The sequence below is a fragment of the Sus scrofa genome, chromosome 10 (genome assembly GCF_054392235.1).
Source record: "Sus scrofa isolate SSC_HxYL_T2T_F1_AM1 chromosome 10, Sscrofa_HxYL_maternal_Yorkshire_Landrace_v2.0, whole genome shotgun sequence".
Classification (NCBI taxonomy): domain Eukaryota; kingdom Metazoa; phylum Chordata; class Mammalia; order Artiodactyla; family Suidae; genus Sus; species Sus scrofa.
In genome coordinates this window covers 27,356,728-27,376,666 of record NC_139392.1, presented here as the reverse complement: position 1 = coordinate 27,376,666, position 19,939 = coordinate 27,356,728, and the positions used below count along the sequence as shown (strand labels likewise).

Here is a 19,939-nt window from a genome sequence, read left to right as displayed (position 1 = left end):
TGGGTGCATATATTTACAATTGTTATATCTTCTTCTTGAATTGATCCTTTGATCATTACGTAATGTCCTTCTTTGTCTCTTGTAACCATTTTAATTTGAAAGTCTATTTTGTTTGATATGAGTACTGCTACTCCAGCTTTCTTTTGATTTCCATTTGTATGGAATGTCTTTGTCCCTCCTTTCACTTTCGGTCTGTATGTGTCCCTAGAACTGAAGTGGGTCTCTTAAAGACAACATATATACAGGTCTAGCGTTTGTATCCATTCAGCCAGTCTGTGTCTTTTGGTTGGAGCATTTAATCCATTTACATTTAATATAATTAGCCATATGTATGTTCTTACTGTCATTTGGTTAATTGCTTTGGATTTATTTATTTTATTATGTTTTCTTTTTATGGCACACTTGCAGCACATGGAAGTCCCCAGGCTAGGGGTTGAATCGGAGCTGGAGCTGCTGGCTTTTTGCCACAGCCACAGCAATGCCAGATCTTACTTGCATCTTTTTGGTTTTTTTTTTTTTGTTTGTTTGTTTTGCTTTCTAGGGCTGCACCTGCGGCATACGGAAGTTCCCAGCTTAGGGGTCAAAGTGGAGCTGCAGCTGCCCACCTACACCACAGCCACAGGAATGCCAGATCCAAGCCATGTCTGCGACCTATACCATAGCTGATGGCAACTCTGGATCCTTAACCCACTGAGCGAGGCTAGAGATTGACCCCACATCCTCCTGGACACTATATAGGAGTCTAAACCCATTGACCATGATGGGAACTCCTATGGCCTTTTCCTTTTCACCTAGAGAAGTTCCTTTAGCATTTGTTGTGAAGCTGGTTTGGTGGTGATGAATTCTCAGCTTTTGTTTGTCTGTTGATTCCTCTGTGATCTGAATGAGAGCCTTGCTGGGTAGAGCATTCTAGGTTGTAGGTTTTTCCCTTTTCTCACTTTATTTTATATCATTTTATTTTTTGCTTTTTAGGGTTTTTTTTTTTTTTTTCTTTTTTCTTTTGGAGCTGCACCCATGGCACATGGAGGCTCCCAGGCTAGGGGTCAAATTGAAGCTTCAGGTGTCAGCCTACACCACAGCCACAGCAACACAGGATCTAAGCCATATATGTGACCTTTACCACAGCTCATGGAAATGCTGGATCCTTAACCCACTGAGTGAGGCCAAGGATTGAACCCACATCCTTATGGATCCTATTTGGGTTTGTTAGCCACTAGCCATGATGTGAACTCCTCCCTTCTTCACTTTAAATATATTGTTTTGTTTCTTTCTGGTCTGCAGAGTTTTTGCTGTAAAATCAGCTGATAACCTTGTGGGGATTCCCTGGTATATTGTTTGTTGCTTTCCTCTTGTTTTTAGTATTCTTTGTCTTTATTTTTTGTTAGTTTGATTAATACATGTCTTGGTGTGTTTGTGTTGTGTTCATCCTGTATGGGACTCTCTGTGCTTCCTGGACTTAAGGGTGTGTCCTCTTTTTCAATTTTCAGGAATTTTCAGCTATAATATTTAAATACAATATTATCTCTCTGTTCTCCTTCTTAGACACTTATAACATGAATGTTGGTACGTTTAATGTTGTCTCAGAGGTGTCTGAGTATGTCCTCATTTCTTTTTTTTAAAAAATTTATTTTATTTTATTTTATTTTTTTTGGTCTTTTTGCTTTTTCTAGGGTCGCACCCGTGGCATGTGGAAGTTCCCAGGCTAGGGGTCTACTCAGAACCGTAGCTGCCAAGTCTACACCAGAGCCACAACAATGCGGGATCCGAGCCACGTCTGCAACCTACACCACAGCTCATGGCAATGCCAGATCCTTAACCCACCGAGCAAGGCCAGGGATCAAACCTGCAACCTCATGGTTCCTAGTCAGATTCATTAACCACTGAGTTACAATGGCAGCTCCTAAAAAATTTTAAATTAAAGTTGATTTACAATGTTCTGTCAGTTTCTGCTCTACAGCAAAGAGACCCAGCTATACATATATATACATTCTTTTTTTCCTTTCACATTATCCTCTATCATGTTCTATCACAAGTGACTAGATATAGTTCCCTGTGCTCTACAGCAGGATCTCATTGCTTATCCTCTCCAAATGCAATAGTTCACGTCTATTAAGCCCAGACTCCCAGTTCCTTCCACTCCCTCCCCCTCCCCCTTGGCAACCACAAGTCTGTTCTCCAAGTCCATGAGTTTGTTTCTCTTCTGTAGATAGGTTCATTTGTGCCATATATTAGATTCCAGATATAAGTGATATCATATGGTATTTGTCTTTCTCTTTCTGGCTCACTTCACTTAGTATAAGAATCTCTCGTTCCATCCATGTTGCTGCAAATAGCATTATTTTATTTTTCAAGGCTGAGTAGTATTCCATTGTGTATAAGTACCACATCTTCTTAATGCATTCCTCTGTCATTGGACATTTAGGTTGTTTCCATGTCTTGGCTATTGTGAATAGTGCCACCATGAACTTAGAGGTTCATGTTTCTTTGAATTACTGTTTCGTCTGGATATATGAGCTGGAGTGGGATTGCTGGATTTTATGGTAACTCTGTATTTAGTTTTTAAAGGTACCTCCATACTGTTTTCCATAGTGGTTGTACCAGTTGACATTCCCACCAACAGTGCAGGAAGGTTCCCTTTTCTCCACATCCTCTCTAGCATTTGTTATTTGTAGGCTTACTTATGATGGCCATTCTGACCGATGTGAAGTTGTACCTCATTTTAGTTTTGATTTGCGTTTCTCTTATAATTAGTGATGTTGAGCATTTTTTCATGTGCCTGTTGTCCATCTGTATGTCTTCTTTGGAGAAATGTCTATTTGGGTCTTCTGCCCATTTTTCACTTGGGTTGTTTGTTTTTGCTATTGAGTTGTATGAGTTGTTTGTATATTTTGGAGATTAATCCCTTGTTGGTTGCATTGTTTGAAACTATTTTTTCTCATTCCATAAGTTGTCTTTTTTTTTTTATGGTTTTCTTTGCTATGAAAAGCCTGTAAGTTTGATTAGGTTCCATTGGTTTGTTTTTGGTTTTATTTCTAATGCCTTGGGAGCCTGACCTAAGAAAACATTAGTATCGTTGATGTCAGAGAATGTTTTGCCTGTGTTCTCTTCTAGGAGTTTTAAGATGTCCTGTCTTCTGTTTAAGTCTTTAAGACATTTCGAGTTTATTTTTGTGCATGGTGTGAGGGTGTGTTCTAGTTTCATTGATTTACATGCAGCTGTCCAGTTTTCCCAGCACCACTGGCTGAAGAGACTGTCTTTTCCCCAGTTTATATTCTTACCTCTTTTGTCAAAGGTGAATTGACTATAGGTGTCTGAGTTTGTTTCTGGGTTCTCTATTCTGTTCCATTGGTCTGTCTGTTTTGGTACCGGTACCACACTGTCTTGATTACTGTGGCTTTGTAATATTGCCTGAGGTCTGGGAGAGTTATGCCTCCTCCTTGGTTTTTGTTCCTCGGGATTGCTTTAGTAATTCTGGGTCTTTTATGATTCTATAAAAATTTTTGGGTTGTTTGTTTTAGCCTGTGAAAAATGTCATGGGTAATTTGATGTGGATTGCATTAAATCTGTAGATTGCTTTGGGTGGTATAGCCATTTTAATGATGTTAATTCTTCTAATCCAGGAGCATGGGATATCTTTCCATTTCTTTGGATCCTCTTTAATATCCTTGATTATTGTTTTATAGTTCTCAGCATACAAATCTTTCCTCCTTGGTCAGGTTTATTCCTAGGTATTTAATTTTGGTGGGTGCAATTTTAAAAAGTATTGCATTTTTTTTTTTTTTGTCTTTTTGCCTTTTCTAAGGCCTCTCCCTTGGCATATGGAGGTTCCCAGGCTAGGGGTCTAATCAGAGCTGTAGCCACCATCCTACGCCACAGCCACAGCAACACGGGATCCGAGCCGCGTCTGCGACCTACCCCACAGCTCACGGCATCACCGGATCCTTAACCCACTGAGCGAGGCCAGGGATCGAACCCTCAACCTCATGGTTCTTAGTCAGATTTGTTAACCACTGAGCCACAAAGGGAACTCCGAAAGTATTGTATTTTTATATTCCTTTTTTGTTTGTTTGTTTGTTTTAGGGCTACACCCATGGCATACAGAAGTTCTCAGACTAGGGGTTGAATGAGAGCTGCAGCTGCCATCCTACACCACAGCTCATGGCAATGCCAGATCCTAACCTGCTGAGCAAGGCCAGGGGTCGAACCTGCAACCTCATGTTTCCTAGTCAGATTTGTTTCCACTGGGCCAAGATGGGAACTCCTACTGTTCGGATTCTTAATCTGTTGCACCACAATGGGAATACTAGACTTTAGGTTTTGTTTGTTCTTCTTTTTCCAATTCTTGTAGGTGGTAGGTTAAACTGCTGCTTTGAGATTTTTCTTCTCTTTTGAGGAAGGCCTGAATTGCTATGAACTTCCCTCTAAGAACTGCTTTATTGCTTTTGTGGCATCCCATAGATTTTGTGTGGTTGTGTTTTCATTGTTGCTCATCTCAAGGTTTGTTTGTTTGTTTGTTTTTGCTTTTTAGGGCCGTACTTGCTGCCTATGGAAGTTCACTGGCTAGGGAGTCAAATAGGAGCTGCAGCTGCTGGCCTACGCTATAGCCACAGCAACTTGGGATCTGAGTTGCAGCTTCTACCTACACCACAGCTCACACAACACTGGATCCTTAATCCACTGAGCAGGCCAGGGATCAAACCCGCAACCTCATGGTTCCCAGTTGGGTTCGTTTCTGCTGCGCCACGATGGGAACTCCTTTTTATTTTGGATGCAATGTCTTAAAAATATCCATTAAGTCCAGTGGTTCTATTGTGCCATTTAGGATCTCTGTTGCCATGTTGATTTGCTGTCTAGAAGATGTATCCATTGATGTGAGTGGGTTATTAAAATCTCCTACTATCATTGTATTCCCATCGATTTCTCCTTTTATGTCTATTAGCATTTGTTTTACGTATTTTAGTTTTATGTATTTTGATGAGTGTAAAATCCTCTTGTTGAATTGATCCCTTTATCATTAATGAGTGTCCTTTTTGTCTTTCTTTATGGCCTTTGTGTTAAAGTCTATTTTGTCTGATAGGAGTATTGTAACTCCCACTTCCTTGCCATTTCTTTTCCTGTGAACTATCTTTTTCCCTCCCCTCACTTTCAGTCTATGTGTGTCCTTTGCCCTAAGGTGGGTCTCTTGCAGGCAGCATATTGTAAACTCTTGGTATTTTTTTCCACTCTGCTACTCTGGGTCTTTGGACTGGAGCGTTCAGTCCATGAACAGTTAGTTAAGGTAATTGTTGGTATATGTGTATTTATTGTCATTTTAACCTTGATTTCCAGTTGATTCTGTTTCTTCTTTGTTCCTTTCTTTTTCTTTTGGGGGCTTGATGATTTCCTTTTATTTATTTCATTTTTATTTTCCTTCTTTCGTGTTTTTTTTTTTGTGGATTTATTGTTTGTTTTTGATTTGTGGTTGCCTCGTATTTCTTTAAAATATCGAACATAGTTTATATATGACACAGCAACTGCATTCCTAGGTATTTACCCAAGGGAAATGAAAACATATGTCCACACAAAACATACACGTGGATGTTCATCAGAGCATTATTCGTGATAGCCCCAGAGTGGAAATAACCCAGGTTTGCAGAAATTGATGAAGAGATAACATAAAATGTGTTATCTCTGTCATGGAGTATGATTTGGGCATAAAAAGGAAGGAAGTGTCAACTGTGCTATGAGGTGGATGAGCCTCGAAGACACTGTGTTCCATGTAAGAAGCTAAACCCTAAGGTCACATATCATATGACTTCATTTCTGTGAAAAGTCAGGAGTTCCCACTGTGGTGCAGTGGTTAAGACTGGCTGCAGTGGCTTGGGTTGCTGTGGAGGGAGGCACAGGTTTGTTCCCTGGCCTAGTGCGGTGGGTTCGAGGATCTGGTGTGTGTTGCAGCTGTGGCTCAGATTCAGTCCCTGACCTGGGAACTTCCCTTTTCCATCTGAAAAAAGGGCGGGGGGTAGTTCCTGTTGTGGCTCAGTGGGTTAAGGACCTGACATGGTCTCTGTGAGGATGCATATTTTTTTTTGCTTTTTGTTTTTTTGTTTTTGCCTTTTCTGGGGCCGCTCCCGTGGCATATGGAGGTTCCCAGGCTAGGGAGTCTAATTGGAGCTGTAGCCACTGGCCTAAACCACAGCCACAGCAATTCGGGATCCGAGCTGCATCTGTAACCTACACGACAACTCACGGCAACGCTGGGTCCTTAACCCACTGAGCAAGGCCAGGGATCGAACCTGCAACCTTGTGGTTCCCGGGTTCGCTAACCACTGTGCCACAATGGGAACTCCAGAATGCGGTTTTGTTCCCTGGCCTAACTCAGTGGGTCAAGGATCCAGCATTGCTGTGAGCTGTGGTGTAGGTCACAGATGCAGCTCAGATCTAGTGTTACTTTGGCTGTGGTGTGGGCCCGCAGCCACAGCTCCATTTCGACCCCTAGCCTGGGAACCTCTGTATGCTGCAGGTGCGACCATAAAAAGAAAAAAAAGAAAAGTCAGCATAGGGACATCTGTGGAGATAGAATGGAGCCTCGTGGTTGCCCAGGGCTGGGAGGAGGGTGGGAAAGTGGAGCGACTAATAATGAAATGAGGTTTCTTTTAGGGCTGGTGAAAATGTCCTAAAATTAGATTGTGGTAGTGGTTGCACAACTTTGAATATATTAAAAACCACCAAACTATACAATTTAAATGACTAAATTATATGGATGTGAATTCCCCTCCATAAAGCTGTTTTGAAATCAGGCCACGCTGGCCTGGACACTCAGCTTTGTCCCGTGATTGGTCCAGTTGTGGTTCTCATCAGAGTGGGCTGCTAGCCCCCGGTGGCGAGGGCCAGTGGGGGTTCCTTTTCATTTCAGACCAAATTTCAGGATCAAGATGCTTTTAATCCAGCAGAGAACCAGAGCTTAATAAATGCTTGGAGGGGTATGAGGGAGGGAGTCAGGTCCCAGTTGTTTGTGAAGGTCACGTGTCCCCAGGGATGAGGACTTGGGTTCTTAAAGGCGTCGGTGACCTCAGGGCTCCTAAAACATCCACTCTGAAAACCCCTGCATGCAGAATGAACTCACCCCTTGCACATCCTGAGAAAAACCCTGCTTTTACCTGTAAAATTTGTGTGCTGTTTGCAGCCTGCTGTGTAAGGTTTTTTGCTTTAAGAAATACTGTGCGTTGCTATTAAGTAAGACTGAGGCTTCTGTGCTGTTTGTTCTTATGACCTGGAGCACCTGGTGTGGTCACTCCATCTGTGGACACCCCTGGGCAGGTAGCAGAGGAATGTTCATGCCAGCACCTGTCTGACCTCACCGTGCCTTCAGAGAAGGCTTGTACCCTCATTCTGGGAAGCAGAAATAGCTGGCGGGGGTGGGGGGGAGTAGGATTGGGGGAACAGTCTTGAAAAACTCGTAAGACCCATTCCCTTAAATGCAATATTTGTAGTGGCAAAACCTTGAAAACTGGCTAAGTGTTTAATTGTGGACGGGTTAAACCAGTGTGGTCCTGCTGTGCAGCAGGATACTGTTCAGCGGCATAATAACAAAGGACATTTAGCAAGGCCAGGGATCGAACTTGCAACCTCATAGATCCAAGTCAGGTTCGCTCACCGTTGAGCCATGATGGGACCTCCCAAAGGACTCTTTTTTTTTTTTTTTTTTTTTGGCTTTTCTAGAGCCGTTCCTGCAGCATATGGAGGTTCCCAGGCTAGGGGTAGAATCCGAGCCGTAGCCACCAGCCTACACCACAGGCACAGCAATGCGGGATCCCAGCTGCATCTGCGACCTACACCACAGCTCACGGCAACGCTGGATCCTTAACGCACTGGGCGATTGAACTTGCAACCTCATGGTTCCTAGTCGGATTCGTTAACTACTGCACCACAATGGGAACTCCCAAAGGACATTTTCAGTGATAAAAGTTCATGACAGAATTCTACATGAAAAAAAAGGCAGATGAGACAATTATATATATATATATATATAGTTTGGTCTCAACATGTAAAACACTCTCAGAAAAAATATTGTTATAAAATTCTCCAAAAATGCTAAGCTGGGTTACCTCTGGAAGGTAGGATCATGGACGGCTCCCCTCCCCGTCTCCCTGATGCTTTGGTGTCAGTGACATGCTCGTGTGGGGCCGTGAGTGCTGGATGCGCAGCGGGCAGGACTGGAGTGGAACCTGAGCCGGGGGCGACCCGGGGAGGAGGCTCGGAGGGGTTGGGCGCTGAGGGAGCCACCAAGCCAGGCGGTCTGGAGGGTCGCAGGCAGGGTTGCTGGAGCAGGTGAGGAGTTGGGGGCTCAGCAGGTCCTGCCCCCCCCCGGGGGGGCCCACCCCCCACTCCTTCCTGGGGAGGGGGGTGGCTGGGACAGAAGGAGACGGTGAAGGCTGTGCTCTGCAGGCTTGGGGTCAGCGATGGTTTGAACCTCTGTTTCAGGCCTTGGGGGGCTGAGGGCCTGGGGCTGCCCAAGCTCCGAGCCTCCGTTTCTGCGTCTATGAAGTGGGGTGATGGTGATGCCCATGGGGCTGGGGTCTGACTCGGGGGCGGGGGGGGGGTCTTGGCGCTGGGGCCTCGGGCCAGCAGGGTGGGGGCCACTGGAAGGGATGTGACTTGTCATTTGGAAGAGCCTCTCCCGGCCTGTGGGGCGCTGCCGCCCACACTCGGGCCCCTGGAGCGCTCACCCCGCGTCTTCCCCCGCAGCTGCCCGCCACCACCGCCATGAGAAATATCTTCAAGAGGAACCAGGAGCCCATTGTGGCTCCTGCCACCACCACCATGCCCGCGGGGCCCGCAGACAACTCCACGGCGAGCGGGGGTGCCCGGGAGGGCCCGGAGGATGTCTTTACCAAGATGAGGGACAGATTCTTCAATGAGATGAACAAGATCCCCCGTGAGTGGCCCCGTGTGCGATGGGGGTGGTATCATGGGGGCCGGGCTGTGACTGTGTTTGGATATGTCAGGGCTCCCCATCAGGAACAGAGGCCAGTGCGGGCTGGCATGAATGAGGGGACAGGGGGCTTTACGTGCCATTCCTGACCTCCTGGGGAAAATGGCCTAGGAAATGGTCAAGGGCTTGCTTCTCCCGTGGAGCAGCAGGTTTAGGATTGAGATTGTCTCTGCAGTGGCTTGGAACTTCCCCGTGCCATGGGCATAGCCAAAAAAAAAAAAAAAAAAAAAAAAAAAACCAAAAAAACAAACAGTCAAAAGAAGATAAAACAGGGAGTTCCCTTCATGGTTCAGAGGTTAACAAACCCAACTAGGATCCATGATGGCACGGGTTCGATCCCTGGCCTCACTCAGTGGATCGGGAATCTTGTGTTGCTGAAGCTGTGGTGTAGGCCGGCAGCTGTGGCTCCAATTCAGCTCCTAGCCTGGGAACCTCTATATGCCGCAGGTGCAGCCCTAAGAAAACTAACAAACAAAAAACACAAGAGGATAAAGCCTTATGAAACAGATCATTATCCAAGTTTTCCGGTCACAGTTTAAAAGTGCTTTATTTTGTAAGGTATAAAATAAAAGCCCCCACCACTTCCTGGATTGCTGGTAAAGGCTCAGATTAGGGGAGCAGCCTGTGCCCAGCCAAAGCCTGGGGTCCCTGTTGTGTCTCAGGACTGGACACGAGGGGTGGGCCAGGCCTTCCCCTGCCTGGTCTGGTGAGGATTGTCCCACCCCCGGGATGAGCCTGTCTCCTAGGACCAGAGCCATCAGATCTTAGTAAGCCGTGGTCCTCCCTGGGTACAGCTGGCTGCTGTGTCCTCAAGGTCATTGGCAAGAGCACCAGAGTGTGTGCAGCTTACATGCAAATCACTCCTGGGTTAAAGTGTGCAGTGTGGGCATTGGGGGGCGGGGGCTGGTCTCTACCTATCTTTTCCAGTGTTGGGTCGGCTGCAGGTGGGCACCGCTGACCTTGGCCTCCCCGTGGCAGTGCCCCCCGCCCAGGCTCTGATGCCAGTGTTGTGGGGTTGGCTGCGGGCAGGCACTGCTGACCTTGGCCTCCCTGTGGCAGTACCTCCCTGGGCTCTGATCGCCATCGCTGTGGTCCTGGGCCTCCTGCTCCTTACGTGCTGCTTCTGCATCTGCAAGAAGTGCTGCTGTAAGAAGAAGAAGAACAAGAAAGAGAAGGGCAAAGGCGCGAAGAACGCCATGAACATGAAGGACATGAAGGGAGGCCAGGTAGGTGGGACCGCGTCTCCCTCAGCTGGGGGTGGGGCGGGGCTCCCTTGTGTCAGCAGGGCCTGGTCCTTGATCCACCCCACAAGAGGCCATTTGGGACAAAATGCCGAGAAGAGAGACCCCTGCCCACCCACGAGCCACTGTTGGGTGATCTTGGGTCTGCTGCTCCAGGCTGGTCAGCCAGGTGCTGCCGTAGTGCCCCCTGGGGCGGGTGGGACCGCTGGGTCTGGTCCACAGGGACTTGGACCTTTTATGCCTGGCGTCCCGGTGCAGTAGAGCTGGACCGACCCCAAGGCCCCTGTTTCTCCTCCTAAGTTTGCAAAGGCCTCCAGCTGCCTCCCTTGCCCCACGCTTGTTCTGGGGGAACAATTCCTTCTGCCCAAGGGGTCAATACGGGGGTGGATGGGAGGGCTGATCTCAGGGTCTGGTGGGCTTTGAGTGTGTGTGAACGTGTGAGTGTGAATGTGTGTGAACATGGATGTGAGTGTGAACATGTGTGACCATGTGTAGACATATGTGTGACCTACATGTGTGAGAGTATAAGTGTGTAAATGTGTGAACACGTGCATGTGACTGAACGTGTGTGAGTGTGTGAACATGTGTAAAGTGTGCACACACGTGTGAGAACACGTGTGACCGTATGAGTGTGAGTGTGAACACGTGTGTGAACATGAGTCTGAAGGTGAGTGTGAGTGAATGTGTGAGTGTGTGGACGTGTGTGAGTCTGTTGGTGTGTTGGTGTGTGAATGTGGGTGAACGTGAGTTTGTGTGTGACATGTGTGTGTGTGAACGTGCGAGTCTGAGTGTGTGTGTGTGAACGTGTAAGTGTGTGAGCCTGTGTTAGTGTGTGAATGTGGGTGAACGTGAGTTTGTGTGTGACCATGTAAGTGTGTGTGTGAACGTGTATGTGAGCATGTGTGTATGAATGTGTTAGTGCGTGAGTGTATGTGAACATGTGAGTGTGCAGGGCCCAAGCCGCCCTGGCCCCGCCGCAGCAGGCTTTTCTCACCACCTTCTCTCTGCTCCTCGCACCCGTGGACTCACCTGGCCGGGACACCTGCACTGCGCACCTGGTATGTGTTTCTGGGGTGGCGGCCTGAGCAGGGGGGCACAGGGAGCCACCCCCACTCCAGAAGCTGCGTGGCCTCTGGGAGCGTGCGGGCCCCCGTGGGGACAGAGCCCCCAGCTCCAGGCTGGGGTCTGCACTGAGTGGCCTTTGCGCCTTCCCTCCAACCCTCCCCGCCTCCTCAGCCCCCCAGGACGATGACGATGCAGAGACGGGCCTGACGGAGGGAGAAGGCGAGGGGGAGGAGGAGAAGGAGCCAGAGAACCTGGGGAAGCTGCAGTTCTCCCTGGACTACGATTTCCAGGCCAACCAGGTACGGGGGCTGTGAGGGGCAGGGGCTCGAAGGCACCCGGGGCCTGTCGGCGCCTATCGTCCCCCATGGGGCGGGCGGGCTGGGCAGGGAGCTAGGGGAAGGGTCCCGCCGACCTTGGGCAGATGGGCTGCTTATCGGCTTCCGTTTCCCCAAGGGTCACTGATTCCAGGGGGACAGAGGGACACTAAAGCCCTGCCCGGGGCCCGCCTGCCCCTCCCCCGCTGCCCCCTCTGCTCTGACTCAGGTCTGTACCCCTCTCTCCACAGCTTACCGTCGGCGTCCTACAGGCCGCAGAGCTGCCTGCCCTGGACATGGGAGGCACCTCGGACCCTTACGTCAAAGTCTTCCTCCTTCCGGACAAGAAGAAGAAATATGAGACCAAGGTCCATCGGAAGACGCTGAACCCCGCCTTCAATGAGACCTTCACCTTCAAGGTGCAGCCCCGCCCCGCCCCGCCCCACCCTGCGGCCCCGCCCCACCCTGCGGCCCCGCCCCACCCTGCGGCCCCGCCCCACCCTGCGGGCCCCGCCCTGCGGCCCCGCCCCCTCCACCCCGCCCTGTCTGTCCTCACTCCATTCTGTCTCCTCTGTGTGAGGCCCCAGGCCGGCTGCCCCCTCATCTGCCTGTGCCCTGCAGGTGCCCTACCAGGAGCTGGGGGGCAAGACCCTGGTGATGGCCATCTACGACTTCGACCGCTTCTCCAAACATGACATCATCGGGGAGGTGAAGGTGCCCATGAACACCGTGGACCTCGGGCAGCCCATCGAGGAGTGGCGGGACCTGCAGGGGGGAGAGAAGGAGGAGGTGAGATGGGGCTTCGGGGGCGGGGTCCCGGCTCCTGTCCTCAGACCGGGGGCCTCCTTCTGCTGATGAGCACACGGACCAGTGAGGCGCTCAGGTGGATGGGACGTGGTCACTTGCTTGTCCCAAGGCTCTGTGCCCACTTAGGGCCAGGGACCCAGGACTCGGCCTCATCCAGCCCCTGGACAGCTGGACTGTTCTAGAGGGCTCCCAGCCAGGGTCTTGTCTTCCCAGAAACTGCTGCAGTGTTCATTCACTCACCAAATACTTGCTGAGCACCTGCTGTGCACTCAAAACTCCATTTTAGTGCCAGTTGTTTGAGCCACACGGGAGGTCCAAGCTGCTCCAGTTGTTCGAGTCAGCCAAGCCTGTGCCGGGCGCCAGGCGCTGCACTGGGTCCTGCCAGGGTGGCCAGACTTGGCTGGAGGCCCCTCTCTCTGTGAAGCTTCCATTCTGGGTGTGGCGTTGGCAGAGAGCTTGGCCCAGGAGTCCCAGCGCCAAGTCGCTGCGGGGCTTTGAGCAAGTTGCCCCCCGCCACTGGTCACATGAAACATTGCCTGTGACATTGATGGAAGAAAAAGGATGCAGAGGGCTTTGAAAACCTCAGCTCCCTTTGCAGGTGGGGCGGTTGTGATCAGCAAGGAGGCTCCCAGGGCTCAGGCACCACACCCACCCGTAGGGCCCTGCTCAGCCTGGGGAGGGTCCCTGACAACCCCCACATCTGTCCAGAGCCTCCCAGGTGCCATGCACCCAAGCCGCCCACAGCTGGTTCTGCTGGGCTTGCTGAGCCCTGCTGCCCTGTAGCTGGGGGGTCAGCTATTCAGTCATGCTGGACGCAGGGGGATGGCTGAGATGACCCGAGTCCCCTTGCCTGGACAGCCCGAGAAGCTGGGTGACATTTGCACCTCCCTGCGCTATGTGCCTACCGCCGGAAAGCTCACTGTCTGCATCCTGGAGGCCAAGAACCTGAAGAAGATGGACGTGGGGGGCCTTTCAGGTGCGAGCAGAGCAGCTGGCCACCATCGGGGGGCGCCCGCGGGCCGCTCTCTGTGGAGCCCTGGGATTCACAGAGGAACACAGGCTGGGGCCAGCAGCTTCGGGTCCCCAGGGCAGGGCTGGCTGGAGGTGTGGGCCTGGGAGGCAGGATCCCAGACAGGCGTCTACTTCTCCTGGGGGCTGCGGGCCGATGGGGAACTCAGCCCAAAGTGGTCTCTCATCCATCTGGGACCTTCTCAGGGAGGCTCTGCCCCAGGGGGGCTCGAGGTAAGGACGGACTTTGGGGGAGGGGGGAGCTGGGCCGCAGCACTGGGCTCTCATGGGTCAGGAGAGTGTGCCACATCCTGGGACCTGTCCTGCGGCCCCAGGCAGGAGCTTTCTCATCTACACAGTCAGCAGGGTTGATGGGACGGGGCACGGAACTCGGGGCTGCCAGAGTGGGTCCTGGAGGCACCGCCTGGGCCTGGACGTGGGCGCGGCTCAGGGCCTCTCCGGGTGGCTTCCCCGCAGACCCCTACGTGAAGATCCACCTGATGCAGAACGGCAAGAGGCTCAAGAAGAAGAAGACCACGGTGAAGAAGAAGACCCTGAACCCCTATTTCAATGAGTCCTTCAGCTTCGAGATCCCCTTCGAGCAGATCCAGGTGCTGGGCCACAGGGGGGCGGGGACCGTGTCTGCTCCCAGCTGCCCGGACCAGGCCTTGGGCCCTGCAGGCCGGCAGGGGTCTGCGTGGCAAGCTGCTCCCCAGCCCCCAGGAGTGGGTCGGGGTCTTCCTGGGACTTGGGCAGAGGCCAGTCCCACAGAATCTGACACTGTCTGGGGCCCATAACCGGCAAGACAGCTGCCACCCGGCTGCCAACCCCCCACCAGCCTGGCTCCCACCCCTCACCTGACGCTCTGAGCGTTTCCTCAGCCTGGTTTGCTGGCCTGTAGGGAGGCCCGTCCTTGCTTGGAAGGAGCCCACAGTGAACAGCCTCTGGGACACTGAAGTGGGGGCTTGGATGTGGGGACAGGCACCCTGGCAGCTCAGTGGGGCTTCCTGGAGCGAGCTGGTCCTACAGGGTGGGAGACGCCCTGTCCTCTCAGTTCCTCTTGGTTCTGCCCCAGGGCATTCCCCCATGCACCCCACAGGGCACCCCCAGAACACCCCACAGAGCACCCCAGCCCCCCCACTCCATCCTCATCACATGGCCTGTGTCTAGCCCTCAATGTCCCCCCTCCGAGACCCCGCAGCCAGGCACCCTCTGGCTTGACCCTGGCCCTTCCATCCCTCCCACCAAGGCCAGTCTCTCCTTCTGAAGCTCCCCCCACCCCCCACCTCACATCCTGCCTCCTCTGTGGCCCTGAACTTGCTCAGGTCCCTGTGCCTCCACCTCCAGCTCCCTCCTGGGTCCTCGCCTCTCTCCCCGTCACTTCCCCGTGAAGCTGCCCTGAGTTCCCTGTGCTGCCGTCAGTGCCCCTTGTCCTCCGTGAAGATGTGTCTGCCTCTCCATTAGGGGTGAGATCACGGCCTCCACCCCTACGCGCTGGGCGCTGCCGGGCACCTGCTCAGTGACAAGGGCGTGGCCCTGCCCCATGTGACCCCGTCTCCATAGCGGCTGGAGGTGGGAGCGAGGCGCCTGGGGGCCTTTCCACCACCTCACGGACCCCCCCCCCTCCACTCCCAGAAGGTGCAGGTGGTGGTCACGGTGCTGGACTACGACAAGCTGGGCAAGAACGAGGCCATCGGCAAGATCTTCGTGGGCAGCAACGCCACGGGCACGGAGCTGCGGCACTGGTCCGACATGCTGGCCAACCCCCGCAGGCCCATAGCGCAGTGGCACTCGCTCAAGCCCGAGGAGGAGGTGGATGCGCTGCTGGGCAAGAACAAGTAGGGCCGCGGCCGCAGCCGCCTGCCGCGGACGTGGACGAGACCCAGAGCACTGGTACCTCAGTCGTCAGCCCTGGAGGTTTCCTTTTCCATCCGTCTGTGGTCCTGCCCCCGTCCTTCTTTCTGTCCCTCTGTTTAAAGACCACCGTCCTCTGGCTGTGAGATGGGTCCCCTTGGAGGAGAGCAAGGAGCTGGTTCTGGTGGCTGCCCGGGAGCTGTGCTTGCTGCATGCCCATCGCCCTCGTCCTCCACAGCTCCACCTGCCCGCCAGGAGGCTCTTTGGCAGAAGTTGTGGCATTTCCGTGGTTTGAGTCTTCTGGACCCACAAGGTGGCAGCACTTCCTGTGTCCTGTGCGTGCAGCTCCCCGTGCTCCTGGAAGGGGCCATGGACCATGGGCTCGTGGGAGCAAAAGGCCCTTGGGGACCTGCCTGGATAGCAGCCTGGTCACCAGGAGCCTCGGTCAGGTGCAGGAGCGTGGCTCCCTGGGAGGGGCCGGGAGGCAGGCGGTCCAGAGCTAGGACCAGACCCTGAAGTTGTCCCCCCTTGTCACCACGGCCTCCTGCTGGTGTGGTTCCCGGGACATCCCGGCCAGCTGTTCACTGATTGGCCAGACTCGAAGAGGGCCCGTCCGTCCTGGGACCTCGCGTTGTTGACAGTGGGTGTCAAACTGTGAAGACAGGGGACCCCTTCCTAGAGAGGCCCCAGGGAAGTGCTGGACCGTGGCCCTTCCAGTGGGAGATGGACGTGGCTGCCTTTCCAGAACGGGAGCCGCGCGGTTCCTGGGTGGGGCTCCCCGTTACGCTTTTCTCATTTGATCTCCACGGACGGGCGCTGCCTAAAGCGGAGCCTGGGAAATTTGAAAGGCAGGTGTAAGTGTCCTTGTTCCCTGGTCCAGGTAAGAGGGCTGGTGAGCAGATGGCAGGGATTCCAGGCTGGCGAGGGGCTCCTGTCAATCCTCAGGGGCTTCTCTGTGGACCCCCAGAGGCAGGGCGATCGGCTGGTGGGGACTCAGGCCGGTTCTGCCCCTCGGTCACTTCTGCTCACCTCTGTCCCAGTGTTGATAAAAAAGCCATATATACGTTAGCCGTTTGCACTGAGTCTCCTTGCAGACCTTCCGCCTGGGCTCGTGGCTGGAGGCTGGCACCCTGTGCTCGCACCCTGGCCTCCCTCCCTGCATTCCTCTCTCCAGCAGAGTCCTCATGCTGGGAGCCCTGTTCCTGGCATCCGTGGCAGAAGTGTCCAGTCCCGTCACTGGCCACCCCAGAGGCAGATGGGCCATCTGGGAGGGGCTCCCACGAGAGGCTGCAGAGTCTGCTTTGCAACAGGCAGGGCTTGTGCTTCTGCTGTTTCTCAGTGGGGGCGAGGGCACCTCCTTTGGGACATTGCTGGGTGGGGGTGGGGGCTCGGACGGCTGGTGGGGACAGGCTCCTCTTGCGGCGGCCTTGGACGTGGGGTTTTCTCACTGGACTCTGGGTGTTGACTGAATGATGAGAATTCTGGTTCCAAGGACCTGACTTGTAGGACAAGAGGGTGCCTTCAAGACCGGGGTGGCCTGGCCTGGACGCTCCTGTCCCCAACTGTGGGATCCGGTGCTTTCTCAGGGTCTCCTCACCCTCCGTGCCCCACAGTCTCCTGCTCACTCCCATCCCTCTGGCCACCTTCTACCACCCGGGGTCTGTCTCGGCCCCCCACCCACCCTGCCCCAGCCCAGCACACCCTCTCCTGCCCGGGATGGGGGTGGGCAGCACCGTGAGGGTCTGGCTGAGAGACTGGCATTGGCACCTGTACAGAGCCAGGGGACCTGCATGTGGGTTCTGGGTGGCACTTGGCATCTGTTGGCCCAAGGAGCTCCTCTCCCCCATCATGCTTGGGCCTGGGGTCTGCGATCCTGGGCTGTAGGCCCCACATGGGACAGTGGGTCGGCTCGTGAGGGTTCTGGAGGCCTGCGGGCCGTGAGCCTTCACCCCCATCCACTGCAGAGGGTAGCAGAGGGCATTGTTCACAAAGGACTGAGACCATGAAAACAAACCCAGTCCTACCTGGGAGCTAGAGGTAAGGCAGGAAAGCTCTCGTTTCTCCTTGAGTGGTCGCTGCAGAACGGAACCGACGCTGCCAGGGCTCCCCGCAGTTTTTCAGACTTTGGCCGTAGACGCTGAGGGCTGGGGGCCACCCTTGGGCGGCCCCAGCTGGGGAGGAGTGGGTGCTGGGCGCAGATGGGAGCAGGGGTTTCACAGCCTCAGTCCTGATCTGTGCTTGTCCCAGGAAATCACAGGTAGCTCGTGCTCCTGCAGGATCAGGTTGGGGTAACCGCTGGCCCAGGGCTTCAGCGAGTGGGGGGGCTGTTCCCCTCCCCTGTTCCCTCCCTGCCCTGGGCCCTGGGTGGCAGCAGACAGGGAAGGGTCCCTGGGCCTGGGTGTGGTGGTTGTGGTCCCTCAGCCCCAGATTGGCAGATAAAAATACAGGGCACCAAGTTAAATTTGAATTTCAGGTAAACAATAATTATAAAGCATGAGTCTGTCCTGGGCGCTCTTTGGGACATACTGAAAGCGGTTTGTTGCTTACCTGAAATTCTCCATCCCTGCCCTGCCCTGTGACCGCTCCTGCCACCCTCCCCTGCCCCAAGCCCCAGGCCAGGATTGGGTCATCCGGACTTTAGCCCATTTTCCGAGCTGCAGTATTGGGAAGGGGACACTGTGACTTGACGACACAGAATATATTTTTTAGTGACAACAAAACAAGAACCTTCTGAAGCCATCTGATCCCTGTCTGCCCCTCCCCATGCTTCAGTTTCACACCCAGAGGCAGGTCACCCAGAAACACGTGTGTCCTGTCAAATCCAGATGCATGTCCGACTTGGTGTAAACAGCCGCATGGCCGTGCCGAGAGCCCCCGCCCCACCTTACACACCTGGAGGCTGCTCCTCGGTTTTATGTGTCGAGTCTCATCCCCCCCCATCCCACCCCTGTGGGCGCTGAGGGACCAGGGACTCCCCGCAGGCCAGAGCCCAGGTGCCCCGCCTGCTGCTCCCGTGCCCGTCTGTGTGCGGTGCCCCTTCTGTCACTGTTTGAATTAACTGAAAAGCCATAATGGGGCCTCCTGCAGGAGCCCTTGGGAGCCCCCGTCCTCTGCCGGCTCCCACAGAACACTTGTGAAGGGCTCACCTGTCGTCGCCCTCTGCCCTCAGCTCCATGTCTCCAGGTGGATGGTGTCAGAGCTCCTGGTGGGGCCTCAGCAGATGGTCCCATCAGTGGTGGGGCCCTGGGGCGGTGGCCAGCACGCAGGAGCTGTCATGGCTTTGTCTGTCTGTCCGTCTGAGGTCAGGTCCCTGCTCCGCTGGGCATGACAGAAGCAGCCCCGTCTCCGTAACACGTGGGCTGGAGCAGTGGCTGGCAGCAAGCAGGACGGGCTGAGCCCTGTGTGCTGCCTCCTGCAGGGAGGCCCCAGGAGGCCAGGGGGCCTCTGAGGGTGGGGGGCGGCCTCTCCCAGACCCTCTGTCAGCTCCTAGGCCCAGCCTGTACCAGGTGCTGCTAGGGGAGGGGAGGTGTGGACTGTGCCAAGGGGACTTCAGCTCCCGGCCGGCAGGTCCTGGCCCGCGAGAGCAGCTCCTGGCAGGGTGAGGAAGGGGAGGCGGGAGGAGCGGGCTCCAGGCCAGAGGTGGGGAGGTGGGCTTGTGTCCACAAAGCTGGACCCTGGTGCTGGGGGCAGGGCAGAGGCAGAGGATGGCCGAGGCTAGGGTCTGAGGGTGTGGAGGAAGGATGCTTCCTCATCCCCTGGGCACCACCCCCCCAGGGGGGGGCAAGAGATAAGGGCCCTCCAGGTGGCTGGTGGGGGGCCTCCAGGACCCTCTGCACAGAAGCCTGATGTTCTGCCCGACTCCCCCCACCTGAGGACTTGGTTTACTGCTTCTGAATTCTGGGATCTGAAAACTGTGAGACCAGGGTGGCTGGGCCCCAGGCCACCCTGGGGTGTGTGGCCCCACCAGGACCCCTGCCAGGTCTTCACAGGAAGGACACATGTACAGCCCCCCCACCCCCCGCCTGGCAGCACCCCCCCCCCATGTGACTCTGTTCTTGTCTGGTCTCTCGTCAGTCTGTTCTTTTGTAATGAGCTGCATCTCCTTATTAAAGAAACTCAACCCAGGCTGGGGGGTCTCTGGTTGTTTCTGCTCCACGCGGGGCGGGGACGGGAGGACGGGAGGGGCCGTGTGACCGGACGGGTGCCTGTGCTTCCCAGGCTCTGATCGCCAGCCTGGCACCTTCCCTAAGGGGAGCAGCAGTGGGGCCAAGTGTCCTCCGGGTACGGGGAGGCCAGTCTGGCATTGATAGGTGGTAGGCACACAGGGGTGGCAGGGGTGGCCCAGATTCTCAACTGCCTTCCAGCAGAGCTGGGCTTGGGGACCAGCCAGCCTGAACCCAGAGGATGGGGAGGCTGGCCCTGGAGTGTGCAAGGCTAAGAATTTCTACAAGATCCTCAGCTGCCCCCTTTGAGGCAAAAGTGTTTGGGACCAAGGATACGGCCTTGGGATTTGTAAGGAAAGAGAAGGGCCACGTGGCCCACAGGCCTGGAAAGTGGTCCCCTGTTTCAGTACCTGCCCCGGCTTCACCTCACCTCTGGGGTGGGGGTGGGGGGCTCCTGCGGGATTCCAGTGAGCCACATGGCAGCCACTCTGGACCAGGCGGGAGGTGGGCATC

The 19,939-nt window shown here is 54.2% G+C and overlaps 1 protein-coding gene across 16 annotated transcripts in view; it reads left to right on the top strand.

Moving 5' to 3' along the window:
* Positions 1-19,388, top strand: part of SYT2 (synaptotagmin 2) — an 88,532-nt gene extending 69,144 nt beyond the window's left edge. For 5 of the 16 annotated variants that reach the window (XM_021064565.2, XM_084979465.1, XM_084979464.1 and 2 more), the window contains exons 2-9: positions 8,728-8,917; positions 10,034-10,200; positions 11,460-11,579; positions 11,846-12,013; positions 12,216-12,383; positions 13,260-13,377; positions 13,887-14,020; positions 15,045-19,388. In XM_021064565.2, the coding sequence (XP_020920224.1) occupies positions 8,746-8,917; positions 10,034-10,200; positions 11,460-11,579; positions 11,846-12,013; positions 12,216-12,383; positions 13,260-13,377; positions 13,887-14,020; positions 15,045-15,251 (1,254 nt within the window). In that variant the 5' untranslated portion in view covers positions 8,728-8,745 and the 3' untranslated portion in view covers positions 15,252-19,388. Of the gene's footprint in view, positions 1-8,727; positions 8,918-10,033; positions 11,274-11,451; positions 11,580-11,845; positions 12,014-12,215; positions 12,384-13,259; positions 13,378-13,886; positions 14,021-14,756; positions 14,940-15,044 lie in introns of those variants that run through there. The other 11 variants (XM_084979468.1, XM_084979469.1, XM_084979472.1 and 8 more) reach the window with 7 other exon arrangements.
* The last annotated feature ends 551 nt before the right edge of the window (positions 19,389-19,939 follow it).